The sequence below is a fragment of the Schistocerca piceifrons genome, chromosome 8, assembly GCF_021461385.2.
Source record: "Schistocerca piceifrons isolate TAMUIC-IGC-003096 chromosome 8, iqSchPice1.1, whole genome shotgun sequence".
Lineage (NCBI taxonomy): Eukaryota > Metazoa > Arthropoda > Insecta > Orthoptera > Acrididae > Schistocerca > Schistocerca piceifrons.
This window is the reverse complement of record NC_060145.1, coordinates 287,362,454-287,381,039: the sequence shown is the minus strand read 5'-3', so window position 1 is coordinate 287,381,039 and position 18,586 is coordinate 287,362,454. Positions and strand designations below refer to the sequence as shown.

Sequence of the window (18,586 nt, the reverse complement as noted above, 5' to 3'; positions counted from 1 at the left end):
GGTTTCGCGCTCTCATAAGCCCATCCTCAGGTGTCGCAACTGTGCTGTGGCCCCCGAGCGGTGGACGTGTACTAGGCGCGGTTTGCAACCTATGAGCGCAGAACAGGGAGTGAAATAAACTCTGCGTATCATTTCATGAACGTTTTCGACATAATAACAGTACCTTCAGACTATGTTTTCCTTAAAATGTCTGCCATGGTCTCGCTTTAACCTGTTTCCAGCTGAGGACATGGGACGAACGAAACACAGCATACTCGAAATATACGGGGCGATCAAAACGTTTCCGTTCGAAGACCGTACAGTCCACAATCTGTATGCCACTCAAGCAGAATCGCCGTGGGCAATGAGGCACCGATCTCACCAATAAACCAGGTTGAAGACACCTGTTTGAGGAAACACCGTGTTCCGCTACGTAAAGAAGTTCGTAACTGCCTGCTCCATAGCCCGGTACGACAGGAATCGTCGACCCTCCAAGACCTTTTTTAAGGGACCGAAGGCGTGATAACTGGGTGTGGACAGATCAGGATTCAGGGCAAGTGCTCGAGTGTCTCCCATTTGAACTGGCGTAACGTATGCGTTACATTTGCGACATGGGGACGTGAGTTGTTATGAAGCAGCAGCAGCACTATTGCACAACGCTGGTTCTCGACGGGCATGATGGCCCATGCACATTCTTCATTCCTACCTTCATACATACGGGTGTTTGTCTTTCGACAGGCAAGAAAATAAGAACACGTTGTTCCTATTTGGACACATTTGGTAAGACAGGTAAGGTCGAAAAGGACACGAATGCTACCACCAATCACTTGCCTAAACGTTGGTGCTTCTAGACCCGCATCGGAGCCGCTGCAGCAACGCCCTCAAATGTAAGTTTTTGATCACCCCTTACAACTAGCATGAGTCAGTTTACAGAAACAAAGGTAGGTACAGTAGACCAGCGACATCATGTTGCCCACACGGAATAAGAACCACGAGTGGATTTTCAACACACTTAGGCAAGAATTTGATGACAGGAATCGCGCAGGTGTTGTAAATCGTGGGAAAATCGTAATACCCGATTTTGTTTAATGTCCACGAAACAGACACTACCAGATAAAAAACAAATCAGTCACTAACAATAAAAGGGAGGCTACAGTAGTTCGGTAAGATTTTTTTACCACATATCTCAATGTACCGATTCCAAAACAAAATGCGCTCTGTTGTGCTCCAATTCAGCCAGAGTATATGGTCAATAATTTTCCACGACTTCCTATCGATTATTGTTTAACATTACCCAATATTGCATTAATCAGGCGTAATACGCACTTGCTTACATCGATTAAGATCGAATTGCGATAATTCCACAAGAGTAGAGCATGTAAGAGCCTCTCACTACTGCGCAGAGGTCGCTATTGATCGTTATCCTCCCTCTTAACGGTCCGCAGATTGTCACCTTAACATGGCCTTGGTCAGCTCCGAGATAAACTAGCCTTCTTTCTGAAGCCACGTTTCAAAAATAGGCGACGATTGCGTACGCGAGCTTTACGTCTAGACTCGCAAGCCTACAAACCTCAGCGCCGTTAACCATGGCCTCTGAATCAAAAATACCTCGGCTCCAAAGGGATGGCCAGTGAGAGGAACAGCGTCACACGTGGCCACGGCGTAAAATTAAACTGGCAACGTCACACATTACGTGCCACCGCACAAGCATCACCACGAAATATGGCATCGCGTAGTAAAGCTGCTCTCAGCGATTTACACCTACAGCTGCGCAGGAGCTGTACAGCCACAACCACCAATAAATTTCCGTCGCTAAACTTTCAGAACAATAAATCAGTGATTAATGGTAGATTATTTTATTACAAAGCAATATCTTTAATCCTTGGTTCACAAACTTGTTACCGTATCGTAGTGCTATATTCATTAAGCATTTCCTTTCATGTTGAAACCGATAACACGGCAAATGTGATGGATTACGGCTATTGCAGGGAAAACCGCGTATTTGTTCTAAATGTAGTAGACTTTCATAATTTTAATATTATATTGTAAAATGTTATTTTACACTGAATATTTTCAACCTAAACTGTAGCTTTGGTTTCTGCATACCCGCAAAACAATTGTTTTATGTATGATTATTTTTTTCAGATAAAACGCACACGATAACTTACAATTTTTGAAAGATTATTTCGTTCCGGACAGAGAAGATCACCTCTGGTCGCAAAGTTGATGTGGCCCTCAGTGCACTGCAGACATCTGCTTAACAACAAAGGCGTTATACGTCAGTCAATCGCAAAACGTTAGGCGCTGGGGTTCCTGCATGGCATACGCTCACAGATATTGGTAACAACGGGATCCAAATGTAATGAACTTCCTGTTCCAAGAATTTCTCAAACTCATCCGTACGGCTTATAGCAGATGTAAGTAAGTTTCATTTCATCCCACATTAACCTCCATCATATTATTACAGGCTACGAGAAGGCTGTTTTTCCGTTTCAACGAAATTCGTGCTTACAGAGCTCAATAGGCAGTCTAATGTCCACAATTATCAACTAAATCTTGGACAGCTTCGATAGTGTTACATCAAAAGGAAAGAAAATGTAAAATAAAAAGTTAAACAAGATGCTCTGTTTTTGTAAAACTGTTTTATGCCAACTCGGAAGAGACTTTCACGTCACTATACTGGTGTGATGGCGGACTAAGCATCAAATGGTTCAAATGGCTCTGAGCACTATGGGACTTAACATCTGAGGTCATCAGTCCCCCTAGAACTTAGAACTACTTAAACCTAACTAACCTAAGGACAGCACACACATCCATGCCCGAGGCAGGATTCGGACCTGCGGCCGTAGCGGTCGCGCGGTTCCAGACTGTAGCGCCTAGAACCGCTCGGTCAACCCGGCCGGCTGGACTAAGCATCAACAGATCTTATCAGACTAAGCAAGAGTTTGGGCACGAAGCTAGGCGCACTGTGAAGTGTACTGGTATATAAGGTTTCCCAAGGGGAATGATCAATACTCAGCGATACGACAGAAACGACGATTCGAAACAACAATGTCCAGTTAACATAGGCTCTAAAATGCATACCTTAAGAGCTACGAGCACTTTTTCATCTTCGCTAATATGAAACAATTGTCTCCTGTTCAACAAGTGCTCATAGCTCTTGAAGTATGCGGTTTAGAGCCATTTACTAGATCTTTTTGGCTTCGAATAACCATTTCTCTCCAGACCCGGATCCACTATATTTCCGAATGGGGCAAAAACTCGACAGAGGCGCTCCTCCTCTCCCTCGATCATTTCAGATTGGACGTAAAAATTAAAAAAAACAGTTGTTCAAAAATGTGTTCATTTTGTAGAGCACATCTTTCTGAAGAGTTCGATATACAGATTCCGCCAGAAAAATGTATACACACTTTGTCAGGCTCTATCGAGATATCGGTAGTGTCTTTCAACTTGAGTTACGAGTGTGCTGTTGGCTCAACAGATATTATTACTTTCATCTCGGTGCTGAGAAGACAATATGGCTGGAGCACGCTTGACATTCGAGCAACGAGAATGTATTGTGAAGTGGTTTTTCAAGTTTGATAATACCGTTGAAGTACAACGTCAGTGGACGCGGGAGTTTGAAACAGAACCGCCAACCAGCCTAACAACCGCATCAGTGAAAAATCTGAATTGCATGGAACGATTTGCGATATTCACAAAGGAAGATCAGGAAGACAGCGTACCGCTACAAGTCCTGCTTCGTCGGCTCTCGTGTTGGAACCGTTTGTTAATTCTCCACGGAAGTCTACTATGCTCTATGCACGTAAAGTGTGGGTTAGCAGTACAAGTGTACAAAGAATTTTAAAAGCTGTAAAGTGGGAACTTTACATTCCGTGATTATTGCACGCGATTAATGACGATACTGATCGCCGAATCCAGTTTTGCGAATGGTATCAGCAAATCGTAACTGATGAACAATTTGTGACTAAGGTAGGGTAGAAAGACGAGGCACAATTTAAAATTAATGGAAACGTGAATCGGCGTAACAGTGTGTACTGGGCACCGAAAAATCCGCACGTTTATGTGGATAAAGCGATCAATCTACCAGGGGTTCATGTGTGGACTATCATTTTAGGGCTTAGTAGGACCCTTTTTCTTTGATGCTACTGTCACTGGAGAAGTGTACCTGGAAGTGTTACGTACATCAATTTTGCCAGATATACGTGCGCTTTATGGAGCTGATGAAAAGGTCTTCTACCAGCAGGACGGGGCGTCACCACACTACCAACTAGCCGTACGAGCTTTCCTGGATGACAATTTTTCGGAGCATTGGATTGGACGAAGAGGGCCCATGAGCTCCCTCCACGGTCGCCAGATCTGACACCTGTGAGCACATGAACTCTTCAGAAAATTCGCACTCTATTGTCTAATATCTAATAACTTTCTCTTTTGTGCGACACAAAATTAAACGTAAGAAACAGAAAAGCAGTAAAATCAAGAGACAAGCCAGACAGTACGCATTTCTTCAATCCTTAGGCCCCAGTATTTTTTTCTCTCTCTAATCTTCCTACAGTTTTACTCTGGGTGCTTTCCTTTCTGCGAAATAATCTACTACCTCATTTAAGTTTGTCAAACGTTTTGTTACATGAAAATTCAAAATGTCGTTGTCTAACACTGAAAAGGCAGTTAATACGAATAGTGCCCAAGACTGGTGTGGTTTCTCGATTTGATCACGTCTACTTTGTCACTGTCTGCTAGATAAAACGAAATAGGCCTTTCTAATATTGCAGAAACTGTAACACGCCAAATAAGCGAAACTGTTTTGGCACAAATGGTCATTTTACCTACCTCATCTACATAAATAACACGACAAAATATAATTCAGGAAGTACCAATATCAAATGCCTATTAGACCTACTACAAGCAAAAAGTTTTACCTTAGGAAATAGTTTCACATTTCATTCATATGCTCCAGTTCTTCAAGCAGGAGATCGAACCGTAGTAGTAGTACTAAATTGTTATATAAATCTGGAATCGTCTTAGTCCTGCAAACTGTGTGATGTCCCCGTTTCTCAGTTTCTTCTCCTTCATCGTTCTCGCAAACAAATATGTCATCACTAATTTTGTAACTGCTCCGGCCATTGTGAAAACTTTCTTTCCGGTTAACTTCGCTAACAAAGCGGGAATCACCAATTTAGTTATCCTGCGTTTATTCTCCGGTTCGGTGTTATTACGTGTGCGTACGACGCGTTTTCCGCGCTGTTCCGAGAACAGAACTTACGCGGCTGCTGAACGGGGACTGTACAACTGGCCCTTAGTAGTGTGGCGATCTGGCAAAAAGTTTCTGTCAAAATTTCATTTTCTTGGATACGCAGAGGCGATAATATGTAATCTTACTTACCTGCTACGCCTGTTAGTCGTTTGTTTCCATTCTGGTGGTCTGGATCTATGGATTTCGCTAGTAATTATAACAAAGCTTATCATTCGCAGACTCAATCACCACATAAATAAGCCGCGATTGACATTCACTGGTTCCGGTTTATTCGGCTCAGCTTGTGCAGTCCCTTTCCCTTTTGTCTGTACGAAAGCTTTTTATTTCTAGATGCGACGGGAATTCCCATGGCAGAACATCACGTACACGATGCACGCATCCAAAAATCACTTTATGACTTGTTCATATATCAGTTTAGAATGTGCTCAAAAACCAACAGGGATGCGTTTCAAAATCATATGGACAATTGATAGACCAACGTGCGCTGCATGCTATAATCCGTTCATCATAAGAATGCACGCATCCAAAAATCACTTTATGACTTGTTCATATATCAGTTTAGAATGTGCTCAAAAACCAACAGGGATGCGTTTCAAAATCATATGGACAATTGATAGACCAACGTGCGCTGCATGCTATAATCCGTTCATCATAAGAATAAATCTGATGTAAACATTACGCTATGTATTCTTCAGCGTTTGCTTGAATCTCATTGGATTTCGTTTCATGTGTCGCAGAAGCCGAGCTGTGACCAGTACGGTCAAGTATGATCATAAGGATACGTTTTATGCTGTGTTACACGCACATAGACTGAGCGATAACGCGGAGCAACAGCTCTACCAGCGCATTAAATTTGGACAGCACTGGCCAGCTAGCGGTCCAGCTAAATCGCAATGATGTGAGCAGTTGCAGTTCAGACGTAAAAAGAGACGAGCAAAGAAACTATATAGTTTCGGATGTCATTTAACTTTTAAATAGAACGACATAATATTCGGAGAAATTCCAGCGCTACCGCGCGCTTCTTAAGTGACCAGACGGAAAGCATGAAATGCACTAGTACTCATCTGACAAAGTATTCTAATTACAAACAAGAGTGATGAAAATTTCTAACTTAAACATACGGTAATTTTTCTGAGCGAGTTGTGAGTAATGCAAAAGCATACTGGAGAGATTTCACAGTGCTGTTGAGTACTGAAGCCATTGTAGGTATTAGTTACAGTCAGTAGTCTGTTAATCTCTTCGCTCCTTCCTTATCCGAATCCGAGAAATAAATTTCAGTTCTGGAAGTGTTGCCTGCTACGTTGATAAGCCTATCAACAACAGACTCCACGAAGCCAATCAGGCGCCGCATTTTCTCTTCTTTTATCTGGCTCTCTCTCTCTCTGGTTCTGAGCACTATGGGACTTAACATCTGAGGTCATCAGTCCCCTAGAACTTAGAACTACTTAAACCTAACTAACCTAAGGACACCACACACATCCATGCCCGAGGCAGGATTCGAACCTGCGACCGTAGCAGTCGCGCGGTTCCGGACTGCGCGCCTAGAACCGCGAGACCACCGCGGCCGGCCTTCTTTTATCACGAGCCGTTCTATATCCTGTCAGCGTTAGGCAGTGAGGTGTGAAAAAGCTGCGTGCGTTAGTTCCAGTACGTCTGGCAACTTTAATGGTCTTGTTACTTCTCGGGCCAAATCTCGCAACTTGGCTCCAGATCACTTATGGGGTTCATATTGTAATGTTACAGTGACAAATGTAAAAATGCAGTATTTGTATGGTGTGCTCGACGCTGTGAAAACGGTTGTTTTTCATGAAACTTCCTGGCAGATTAAAACTGTGTGCCGGACCGAGACTCGAACTCGGGACCTTTGCCTTTCGCGGCAAGTGCTCTACCGTCTGAGCTACCCAAGCACGACTCACGCCCCGTCCCCACAGCCCTACAGAGATACTGGCAGAAGTAAGGCTGTGGGGACGTGTAAACCCACTATAAATGGCGCGCGGCAGTAACAATGTTTTGAGAAATCGCATTACAGAGACCTCCACGTTCAAATGTTACTTATGTGTACTAATGAATGAGAAAATCATTTTAGCCTAGGGAAACGCAATTATTCAATGATTTGTTGAGGCTGGCAGTGTGCGAAAACAGAACACACATGACACGACGTCCTCAGAAGATCGAGAAGACGGTTGAGGGTGGGAAAGAGTGAGGCGTAGCTGCCAAGCAAAACTTTACAAGCCACGGCTACGTGACGTGTACCGATCACAAAAATGAACCGACATTCAGTACGGCATTGGCAACTTAAGGGCAGAAACATTTTGAAAATGTTACTTACATGTGCCATAAATTCTACGTTGTAATGATCTGCGATTTTTGTCATTTTAGAGCGGGGGAAACTAATTTTATATCCATTGTAAAGTGGCAAATCAATGCCAGTATGCCTCCATTTGCGTTGCTTGTCCAGATGTCTGTTGTGACATTCAAAGAAATTACGTTTTGTAAGAGCTTTCTCTTACTTTTTATCTTCTCATATAGTTTTCAGATCAGTGAACACTTAAGAGCGGTTTTATCTGGTAACTCATATCTGCTGTCTACGGCATGAACAAACTTTTTCAAACCTTGATGGTCGCCAGTTATGTGCGGCAGCATATCGATAGCAATCATTTGTGCATGAAGAGCATCAGGTTCTCACTTTACTTTTGAACTGGCGTCGTAGAACTGACTTACGTTAAAACAATTTTTAATAGAGCTTCTCAATTTTTTTGTTGCACCTCTTGCACTTCATCTAGCTCACTAGTTGATCCCTCACACTTTTCGCCATGCTTTTTTTTAGGTGGTCTCTTAAATTAGTTATATTCCACGAATGTTTGTATTCTCTACTGCAGATGGTTAACTTCACAAACTATTATTCCCCACTTTCTTGAAAAAATTCCAGACAGGCGATGTATTTTTACGATTCGTTTCAGAACAATAATGAAAAAGTATTTATGCACTTCTCACACACACAAAGCAAGCTTAGATGCGCGGGATTTCCTCGGCCCATAGACAGCCAGTGGCGCGCGAAAAGTACTGATCGTTTCATGTCGGCACCATTCGCAACACTTCGTGGCGACCGTGCTCAGACTCTGTTGCCAACGACAGCTATTCAACAGCTGTAGCACTGTAGTTCCGTGACGAAGAATAATCCCCTGGCTGTGTCGGGTTCAAATAACGAAATGAATGGCGAAGGAACCATTGTTCGCACACTGTCACCTCCTACGATACCCCGAAGAGCTACACAATTGTTTATCAGATCTCAGAATGCTGTAAACTCGAAAAAATAAAAAAGTAAAAACAATAGTGAGATAATTCACCCGCTTCACAAGTTTCAAACATGGGGTTTCATCATTAACGTGCAGGAGCTTAAAAATATCTACAGGATTAGGAGTTTTTATAGAAACATTCCCGGACATTCACCAACTCTTGGCAAGAAGAGGTTAGTTTTGTCTCATACGTTGTAACCTTCATATTTCGCCCGATTGACTTATGAATATGCATTGCAGTACTGTGAAAGCAGATAGCATGTAAATGCAGCTGTACATTTTAATGATTATGTGCAGCCACCATACAAATAGAAAACATTACACTCGACAGGCTGTGCTTTTACTATATTCAATTTTGCGGGAACTGGTGCGTCCTTGAAGGAACAAGCGCCGGCCTCGGTGGCTGAGCGGTTCTAGGGGCTTGAGTCCAGAACCGCGCGCCTGCTACGGTAGCAGGTTCGAATCCTGCCTCGGGCATGGATTGTGTGAGGTCCTTAGGTTAGTTAGATTTAAGTAGTTCTAAGTTCTAGGGGACTGATGTCCTCAGATGTTAAGTCCCGTAGTGCTCAGAGCCATTTGAAGGAACAAGCTCCGCTAATCGAACACAACACAGGTAACCTACTTACGAACGATATTTGTGCTTCTACAAAAGCAGCAGAGACGCAGGGGTGTTAGGATTGCATCGATATTGTGTGTTTTAGAATCACCTTATACATTAATTTGTCCAACTGAAAACACTTGTACGTGCAAAGTGAACTCAGAAACAGAAGAGGGTAATACCGAGAGTGTTTAATTAATAACGATGATAAATAATATTTATTTTAACATGCATTATGCAGTACAATTGCAAATGCTTAACAAGTCTTTAAAATTTCATTTTTTCTTCTACTAACTATGTTGTATTACAACAGCCTTATTTACATTCGTATTCCTTGTTACAAGTAAGTATGCTCACACATCTGAAGATGACAATCTGTATCATGCGGATTGGTAAATCCGTGTTATTTACTGTAAGTATCTGATCGGTATGAGATGCGCACGACCGTGGGCTGTCATCACTGGAACACAAACAAGAAAATTCCCTCTCACGCGTCCCCTCCCCCACAGCGGTCAATCTATTAACAACATAGTATACAAACAGCGTAGACTGGTTGAGGCGCCGCCATATTTGATGTTGACTATATACCTGCATGCAATCTATTTTCCCTCTGCACTCCACACGCCATGGATGCATTAAGATCCGACAATTTCTCGCGCGTCTATTAAAGAAGAATTACATTATAAACTGTTTGACTATCGATAGTTAAACCGGTTACCGATGGAGTCGGCACATCGATTAATCGATATTTTATCGATGTGTAAGTAACACTATCCTGCACATAAACCCCCCCCCACACACACACACACACACACACACACACACACACACACACACAGAGAGAGAGAGAGAGAGAGAGAGAGCGCTTACCTTGTGCGAGCGGCGACCGTCGATGGCGACGATGAAGCCAACGCCACACGCATCTTTTTCGTTAACAGGGTCGTACAGGCCATCTTTGGGCGGCAGCGACCAAGGATCCAGGGACATCAGGACCTGCGACACACAATGAATCGAGAATTACCATTCAGATCGGTTTCAACTGGCCGCTAACAGCGACCGAAAGATAACGAGGAGAAATATGGAATAAAGATTGGCATACTCTTGTCGAACTGAATTATAACAGTTATTAACCAGTTACGAGAGGAGGAGGAGGAAAGCGACGAACCATGGAAGTGATTTTTTTTGGTAAATACGTAGTGACGTAGCGTATCTACTCTCCATGAGTGAATACTGACAAACATTTTCACCGCCGACGTCTCAAGAATACTGAGGTGAGCTAGAAAGTACTATAAAGTGCCGTGATATGAATGCCAAATGTTCAAAATATATGTATACGAATTAATGTACCGCGCAAGTTTTGCGTGGCTTTAACGAATTCCATTACAAGTTCGTAAATTGCTGCTATGCACGAAAGTGGACGTAACCGGAATAAAAACACACACACACATCAGGAAAAATACGATGGTATTCTGTTAAAACATTAAGAGATAAATCTATGGTCTGTCACAATTATCAAATGTACAGGAATAATAGTATGACATGAAACGAGCCTGTGAAATCGGCTGTGTAGAGGGCTTCTTTAAGATTTTGGGTATCTGGAATAATCCAGAAAGGAAGCCACACCTTTTGACATGTTTTTGGAGACTTTTATGATCCCCATCACGTGGGTCTGAAGAAAGAAAATAGTAGCTTCGCCATCAGGTGCAGAGGACCTCGCGATGCTGACAGACCGCTGATATCCTCTGCCGAATGGCGTCATTGGCGAGCCGTGCGGACGGGCATCGTTCTTCCGTCAGATGTCAACTTTCCACACCTTGCGACCGCAACTTTTCATTTGAAGAGCCCTCAGTGAGCCTCACGAGGTTGAGTGCAACCCGTTTCAGACCAACAAAGGAATATATCCCGGAAAAACCAGATATTGAGCCGATGACCTCGGCACTGGTGTCAGACACGCTAAACGCTCAGCTATGGAGGCAAACGTTCAGAAAATTTAGAGACGTGTTACTCGGGTCTTCGCCTTATTAGACACTTAAATTTTTCGGTGATACAAAGGAAACTATCGAAAGTTTTTGGAACCAGAGGTGGCTTTTTTTTCCTCCGAAAGATAACGGCGAGCGCTGAAAAGTGGCATTCAACAGAAAGTCAACACAAAAGAGAGATACGACACTATCAAATTCTTTAACTGTATTTTGGTCACGCATCACAATGCGCTTTAACCATAAAACTCTATACTGCCACTACTGCGTGAACAACACAGGAATTTATAAAGAAGTGTCCATGCCCTAAACTGGCAATTTATGTAAGGAGCGTCATCAGTTTTATGTTCCATGGATCATTTGCACGACAAATCGTAATGACGTGGAACGAGTCATTTTACATTCACATCGCAAATTAATTTGTAAGTATGCTTATACAGATTAAGTAATTTCTATCCACCACCTTTTTACACTTTAGAATAACAGAAATTCTCCTACAGAATGGAAGGAATTGTCGAGGGGAAACTTCTTCAGCTAGTAAGAAAACTGCTTTACTACTCAGGATATTGCAACGTAACAAGTGTCCAATCACTGACTGCCTTGCTCGTGGAAAGAAAGAAGACATTTTATCTAATCAAAGGCCACAAAACATAATTATTAAACTTTTCACACGACTGACTGTAACTGGATAATGATACGCTCTGTTGCGATTTCCCGTGTTATCTTCAAGTTTATCAGCGTGGCAATGAGTACAGAATGGGGTACAATAATGTAGCGATAACACTTAACGTCAGTTTACCCACTTAACAGTTGACAAGTAGTGCTGGCTTGAGCATATGATACACGGACTTATTAACACAATAAAGCTTTTTTTTTGTCATGTGAAGTACACGGCTTATGCGACGCGATCGCAGAGGTAGTGCTTTCGCCTATTTGCTGAGAGAACGCTTTCAGACCGGTAAACCTCTTTACGAGCAGACGAATTTTTGCGGCTTCTAAACGGAAGAGCTGGTAGCTGCGGTTGGCAATGATACAAAGTAGATTACCGAGTCGCTGCCAGTCACCCCGCGGGCTGCGAGATCGATGTGTTTCATGTGGTTTGGAATGTGGTATCGTTGAATGCATCTGAATCATTTGCTTGCCTCTGGAAGTAATAAGTGGTCGAAATGCAACAATGAAAGAGCAATGTCGATAAGCAGATGTTTGAGAGCGTAAACTGTGTGTGATGTAGGTATCAATACGAAATATTTCGACAGCAGTTCTAGAAGTCAAAGCGTAAACCGAGGGTTAAATTGTAACTGGTAACAAGGGAGGAGGGAGGGGGCGCTAATATGGGTTACAGGTTTGGATAAAATATTTCATGCATGTGCGCACCTATTTCGGTTTACCGCTCTGTAGTTTTTAAGAAAGTTGAAGTTTTTCTACGAAGGCGTGCTGAAAAGTAATGATCACGAATTTTTTATTCTCTTCTTAATATCGGTTGAGATATGTCATGCAAATTACGCGGTCGACTTTCCCACTTTGGTGACGCAAATTTTAACACACTGCCGCTAGAGGGATCTGAACTGCACCGTGTAATACAGCAGTGTGCGACGTAACTATGTCGGCGCGTGAGAAATAGCGTGCTTTTATCCTGTGGAAAACTGGAAGCACGAATTCGAAGAATTCATCCACACGGGACAATGCCAGCCCACACATGAGCGATGCAACATCTGCAAGAACACTACGCCTTGAGTTTACTGTCATCTGTCATCCCCCATACTGCCCCAACTTGATTCCATCCGATTTCCATATTTCCACTACTTAACGAACACCTTCAAGGACTTCACTTACGTAGTGATGAAGGGATGCAAGCAAAGGTGAGGTGGCTGCTCAGTCAACAATCAAACAATCTACAGTGATGGTATCAACAAACTGGTCTCTCGTTTGGAGAAATGTGTTCGTCTCCATGGTAACTATGTTGGGAAGTAAACATGAAGAATAAAGATGTAGAATATTAATAAAACTTGTTTCATTTAAAAACCTTTAGGAGTTTTTCACAGAAAAAATTCGAAGGCATTACTTTTCAGCACGCCCTCGTATATATTCCAATTTCTGTTGGCTGTAACTGTTGCCCCTGTTCAAGCCTGATGGAAGTTATTCAGCGATGTATTTACAAATATGCAACACCCAGCCGGTCTTGTTAGTTGTTTGCACAAATCCCTCCTCTCGCTGATTTTGCATAGACACTCATTTCTTATCAGTCTATTTCATTTTCAGTATCAACCTGTAACACTACATCTCAAACGCCTAATTTCTCTTCTTGCGTTTTTCTTATGGTCCATAATTCACGTTCAGAAAATGATAAATTCCACATTACCTTCTCAGCCATTACTTTCTACCGTTAAGGCCTATGTCTGATACGAGTGAACTACTCATGTTCAGAAAACATACCGAACACCTTGAATGACTAGAGATAGGACGTTCATATTCACGAGACATGTACATTTGCATGTTCTGTAGAAATGATCAGCATTTGAACCATTGCGGCCCACGGGTTCAAGGTAAACATCGATATCACGGAGCAATACCACCTACCGGTAGTACTTGCTTGCAGCTCTCGTTGTTGCTATAAACCAAAGATAATGGATCAGTGTGATTTCAGCAGACGTGCAGGATGCCTCGCGAACCATACCGTCAAATCAGTGAGCCTGAAAGAGGGCGCATTATTGGCATGAAAAAATATGGTGCATCCATCTGGAAAACGGCTGCGTGTGGGACGAGCTGTTTCGGCAGTGCAACAATTGTGTGCAGAATGGTACACGGAAGGCCGTAGAACACGACGAGATGGGCCAGGTCGCACCCCCCCCCCCCCCCCCCCCAAGGAGATCGACATCTCATCCAAATGGCACTGCAGGACAGATCTGAGTCTTCCTCGGTTCGGGCGCAACAGTGTAACACATCGCACAGTATCGGGGATGACAGTTCGTCGCCGTTTGTTACGGTATGTGTTACGTGCGCGTCGTCCACTACCTTTAGCAAACGTGCAGAAACTTGCTGGACGGCAATGGTGTATAGAACGACGTAATTCGGGAAAGCAATGGCATCAGATAGTGTTTTTGGACGAATCCAGGTTCCGTTTGTTTCAAAATGATGGTCGCATTTTGGTTCGCGGGAGACGGGGGAAGCGGCATCTCAGTGACTGCATTCGCACAAGACACACGGCGCCAACATACGGTGCTGTTAGGTACAGCCACAAATCACACTTGGTGCGTGTCCAGGGCACTGTGACCAGTGTGATCTACGTGAATGACAGCCTGAGACCCGCAGTCATACCCTTTCTGCTCACACCCTAGACGCCATTTTCCAGCAAGATAATGCACGAACACATGCTGCTGCACGAACACGTGCCTTCTTGGTGTCACGGGATGTCAGCCTTTTGCCCTGGCCCGCCAGATCACCAGATCTGTCATCATTCGATAATGTGTGGGCTATGGTGAAACGACGGGTGCAGCGTTGTGACCCAATGCCAAGCACCACAAATGAATTTTGTAACTAGGTGAATGCAACACGGATGGCTATAACACAGGGCGCCATTCGTGCCTTATATGCGTCGATGTCAACACGCTTGGAACAAGTTATCAGGGCCCGTAGCAGAACCTGTGGCTACTAGGCAACAGAACACATGATGAATAGAGATGACTGAAATGTTAATTATTTCTGCAGAGCATACTAATGTACACGTCCTGTGAATATGAATGTCCTATCTGTAGTCGTGCTGCTTTTTTTCCTGAACACGAGTGTACTCAGCGCGGTAAATGCTGTCTTAGTTGTGCTCGTCACGTTTCTACGTTGTCTTCAATTCGTTCGTCTTCAGTTACTTTGTTTGCAAAATTTCGTCACTTCGCAAAACAATACATGAACTGTGACACTTACTGGTAGCGCTTTTACGGAATGAAAATGTATGAGCTACATCCATGAAGCACTCGTGTTATCTGCTGACACGTCGACGCAAACGCTGCCATGAATAAGACAGTGCTATTGGGAGTGCCCTACCAGCCTCCTACCAGAAGATTACGATCTGCCAGCTGACCGCCTACACAAATTCTATTAGTTTGCTCAATATCGCGCCCAGAGCCTCAACATCATTTCTGAAGGTAAATATCATTTGTACACTTTAGGTTGTAATTAGAACAAGTTGAATTTTGTCTTCAATATTTATTTTGCAATATTGGACAGTCTCAGAACCCAAGCACACACTCCAAATTGCGTTGGACGTCATTGCCTCATTCTCTCTACAACCCAGACCTGGCGCCCTCGTACTTCCATCTGTTTGGGTCACTTGAGGATTCTCTATGTGGAATACACTTTGAAGATGATGAGAGCCTATTCCATGCGTGAAGACACGGCAACGAGCACAGGGCAAGAGCTTTTACCAACAGGGAACACATGCTCTTATACAATCCTCTCGGAAGGCCACAGAACGAGACGGAAATGTAGAAGAATAGTGCGTGTAAGAGAAATGTTGACTGATATTGTCACCGAATTCAAACTCTTAAGAAATACGTCATGAGAAACAAAATTGGGGACATTTCCCCCTTAACGAAGTTTAAATGATGTACTAAATTTTCATTCTACGTAATACGTTGAGCACTTAAGAGTCTTAGTGTGTGGTAAGCAATGCCTGGCACGTACCTCACTTTATAAACGCTTCGGTGCAAACGAGCTCTGACGGAGCGCAACTAACAGCTTCTCGCGGGACGCAACGCTTCACGTTTGGTCCTCCCGGGACTAATACGGACTATCGTGCGACCGGCTTCCTCACGCCTCTGGAACGGGAAACCCCTGCGTCGCGTGTACGAGATAAGGGGGCGGGCGAGGTCGCCGAGATCAGATCAGTTCCTCTCGAGGTATTCTACTGCGGGGAAAGTCCACCTCAGCGGACCACTACGTAGCAGTTTCGAGTAGGTAGTATCGCAGCTGAGATTGCGCTTACAAGTCGCTGACAAGTAGTCTTATCAACAGTGGGAACAAATCACTTATTTTCAAGTCTTGCTGTACTAATCCTTAAACGGGACGGTGTATTGAGCTACGAGGGCGATGTGGGAAGTGTCGATCTGCTACCAGAACTCTGTTTTCCTTGTCAAAAATGCACTTATTTTTATGAAGTCCCATCAGGCCAACACACTTTGTCAATTTTTCGGTGAGAACATTCCAGCCCTGGCGTATGGTGCTGGAAGAAGATCAATGTAACTGTCTAACCTCACTTTTCGGCATAACGTTTACCTGTCACAAATTTATTTTACACGGTGGAAGTCAGACCGTACCAAATGTTGTAAATAAAGTAGATGTTCCAACAATTCAAATCCTTCACTTGGTCCGTTGTCAAAGTGACACTGTGTGTAAATGCATTGTTCTGAGGAAAGTCAGTTTAATTTCAAGCCCAGATTCTCGCGTATTTTTTCTTTGTATCTCCACTGCGTTGGTTCACAACACCTGAGTAGCTTTCGCCGATTACCAATTTTTCTCTTTTTTCTTTTGTAAATTTATCATTGACACCAGCTTTCACCCATCGTTTCCATTGCTCTGAGTGTCTCACGAACTGATGGACTCACATCTCATTCACTACAACAAATCCGCAGAAACTTAAGTTGGATATTTTTAAGCCGGACCTAATATGGCTGACAAACTTTTTTTCAAATTTATTTGTGGCGAACGTTCTACAAATGCGGTATCTTTCTTACACAATGGTTTCTCGTGTATAGCTTTTCGTGCAAAACGTACCGAACTCTCTTTTCATATGCTCGTATCACCAAATATTCTATTCTGCCCGTTTCTTCCACAGATCATGTTTTCGAAACCATCTTCGAGTCTTTGTACAGCTTACGCAAACATGTTTCGTTAAAGTGTGTGGCTAAACTGTAGGCATTTACAAACCACTTAATACCACAGTGACTTACATTTAAAAGGAGATGTCAGAAAAACCGATTTTAGTTTGTATTTACTTTCTTGGCAATCATGGATTTTAAGATTTACGCATATAATGTGTAAGTAGGCTATGTTTTCTCTATGTAAGTAGGCTGTTTATGTTTTCTTATTGGCAACGTTACGTAGCGTTCAATATGAAAATCACTGGCTGTGCTGTGTGCAGTCTGTGGCTGCTTTGCATTGTTGTAATACTCGCCATTGTAGTGTTGGGCAGCGGCAGCTGGATGTGAACAGCGCATAGCGTTGGGCGGTTGGAGGTGAGCCGCCAGCAGTGGTGGATGTGGGGAGAGAGATGGCGGAGTTTTGAAATTTGTCATGAACTGCTATATTTATATATGATGATATCAAGGTAAATACATTGTTTGTTCTCTATTAATATCTTTCATTTGCTAACTATCCCTATCAGTAGTTAGTGCCTTCCATAGTTTGAATCTTTTATTTAGCTGGCAGTAGTGGCGCTCGATGTATTGCAGTAGATTGAGCAGCGAAGATTTTTGTGAGGTAAGTGATTTGTGAAAGGTATAGTTTAATGTTAGTCAGGGCCATTCTTTTGTAGGGAATTTTAAAAGTCAGATTGCGTTGCGCTAACAAAATATTGTGTGTCAGTTTAAGCACAGTCATGTATAATTGTTCAAAGGGGACGTTTCAAATGCAAGATTTCTGTGGCTTCATTTTGGCACCAATTAAAAATACAGGAGCAGACTACCTACAAACCTTCACCCAATTTGGATAAATCTCTGTTGGCAATAAACCAAAATAAAGAATTTATAATACCCATGTGTTATAATTTATCTCTCTGAACGAAACACACAGAACATGACTATTTGAAATATCACGGTAAAAAAAAAAATAAAAGAAAAACTCATTTGATTTACTTTATTACGCTGCACCAAGCCGGAAAGCTTCCTTCTAGCCCGATAGTTAAAGGATAGTATTCTTACGTCGCTTCTGTACCAAAGTCATTAAATGTCATCACACTAAACTCATGAGAAACGACAAGAACGGACAGTCGCTTTCCTAGAAAGCCTGTTCAGGGCAAAAAAATGGGGGGGACGGTAATTTCGATTTCGCTGTCTAGTGTAGACCATTTTAGCCTGACAGACGGAAAATGACAAAGGTCGGTAACATTTTGTATCGCGCATCCTGCACGCTCTGCTTAACACCATGACACGTACAACGCGGGATACTCAGCAGTGTACTATGTTACGGTTTTTCCCACGTCATAGTCGCGTACGGAGCGCGGCAAACATGACTGGCAGAATGCCAGGTGCGAGCGGCAATTAGTGAAACTCGTCTTCGATGTCCCTACGGGAGCAATGCGTAGAGAGCTGAAGAACATTCCTAAATTCCTAACTTAATAATGGTTCTTGAAAAATTGTAAGTAGACGTCGGCTGGATAAATCACATCGATCTTCATGGCCTGCCAATTCTGGTTTTTCAACATTTCCGTGACGGTCATGCATGACTCAAACAACTCCGTAACCATTCGTGCTCTTCAACAGCTGTAAACAAGCGA

The 18,586-nt window shown here is 43.0% G+C and overlaps 1 protein-coding gene across 2 annotated transcripts in view; it reads right to left on the bottom strand.

Annotated features, from left to right (window-relative positions):
• LOC124712048 (glutamate synthase [NADH]) overlaps window positions 1-18,586 on the bottom strand; it is a 386,910-nt gene that overhangs the window by 295,997 nt on the left and 72,327 nt on the right. For both annotated transcript variants that reach the window (XM_047242338.1, XM_047242339.1), the window contains exon 2: window positions 9,998-10,120. In XM_047242338.1, coding sequence (XP_047098294.1) covers window positions 9,998-10,114 — 117 coding nt within the window. In that variant the 5' untranslated portion in view covers window positions 10,115-10,120. The remainder of the gene's footprint in view (window positions 1-9,997; window positions 10,121-18,586) is intronic.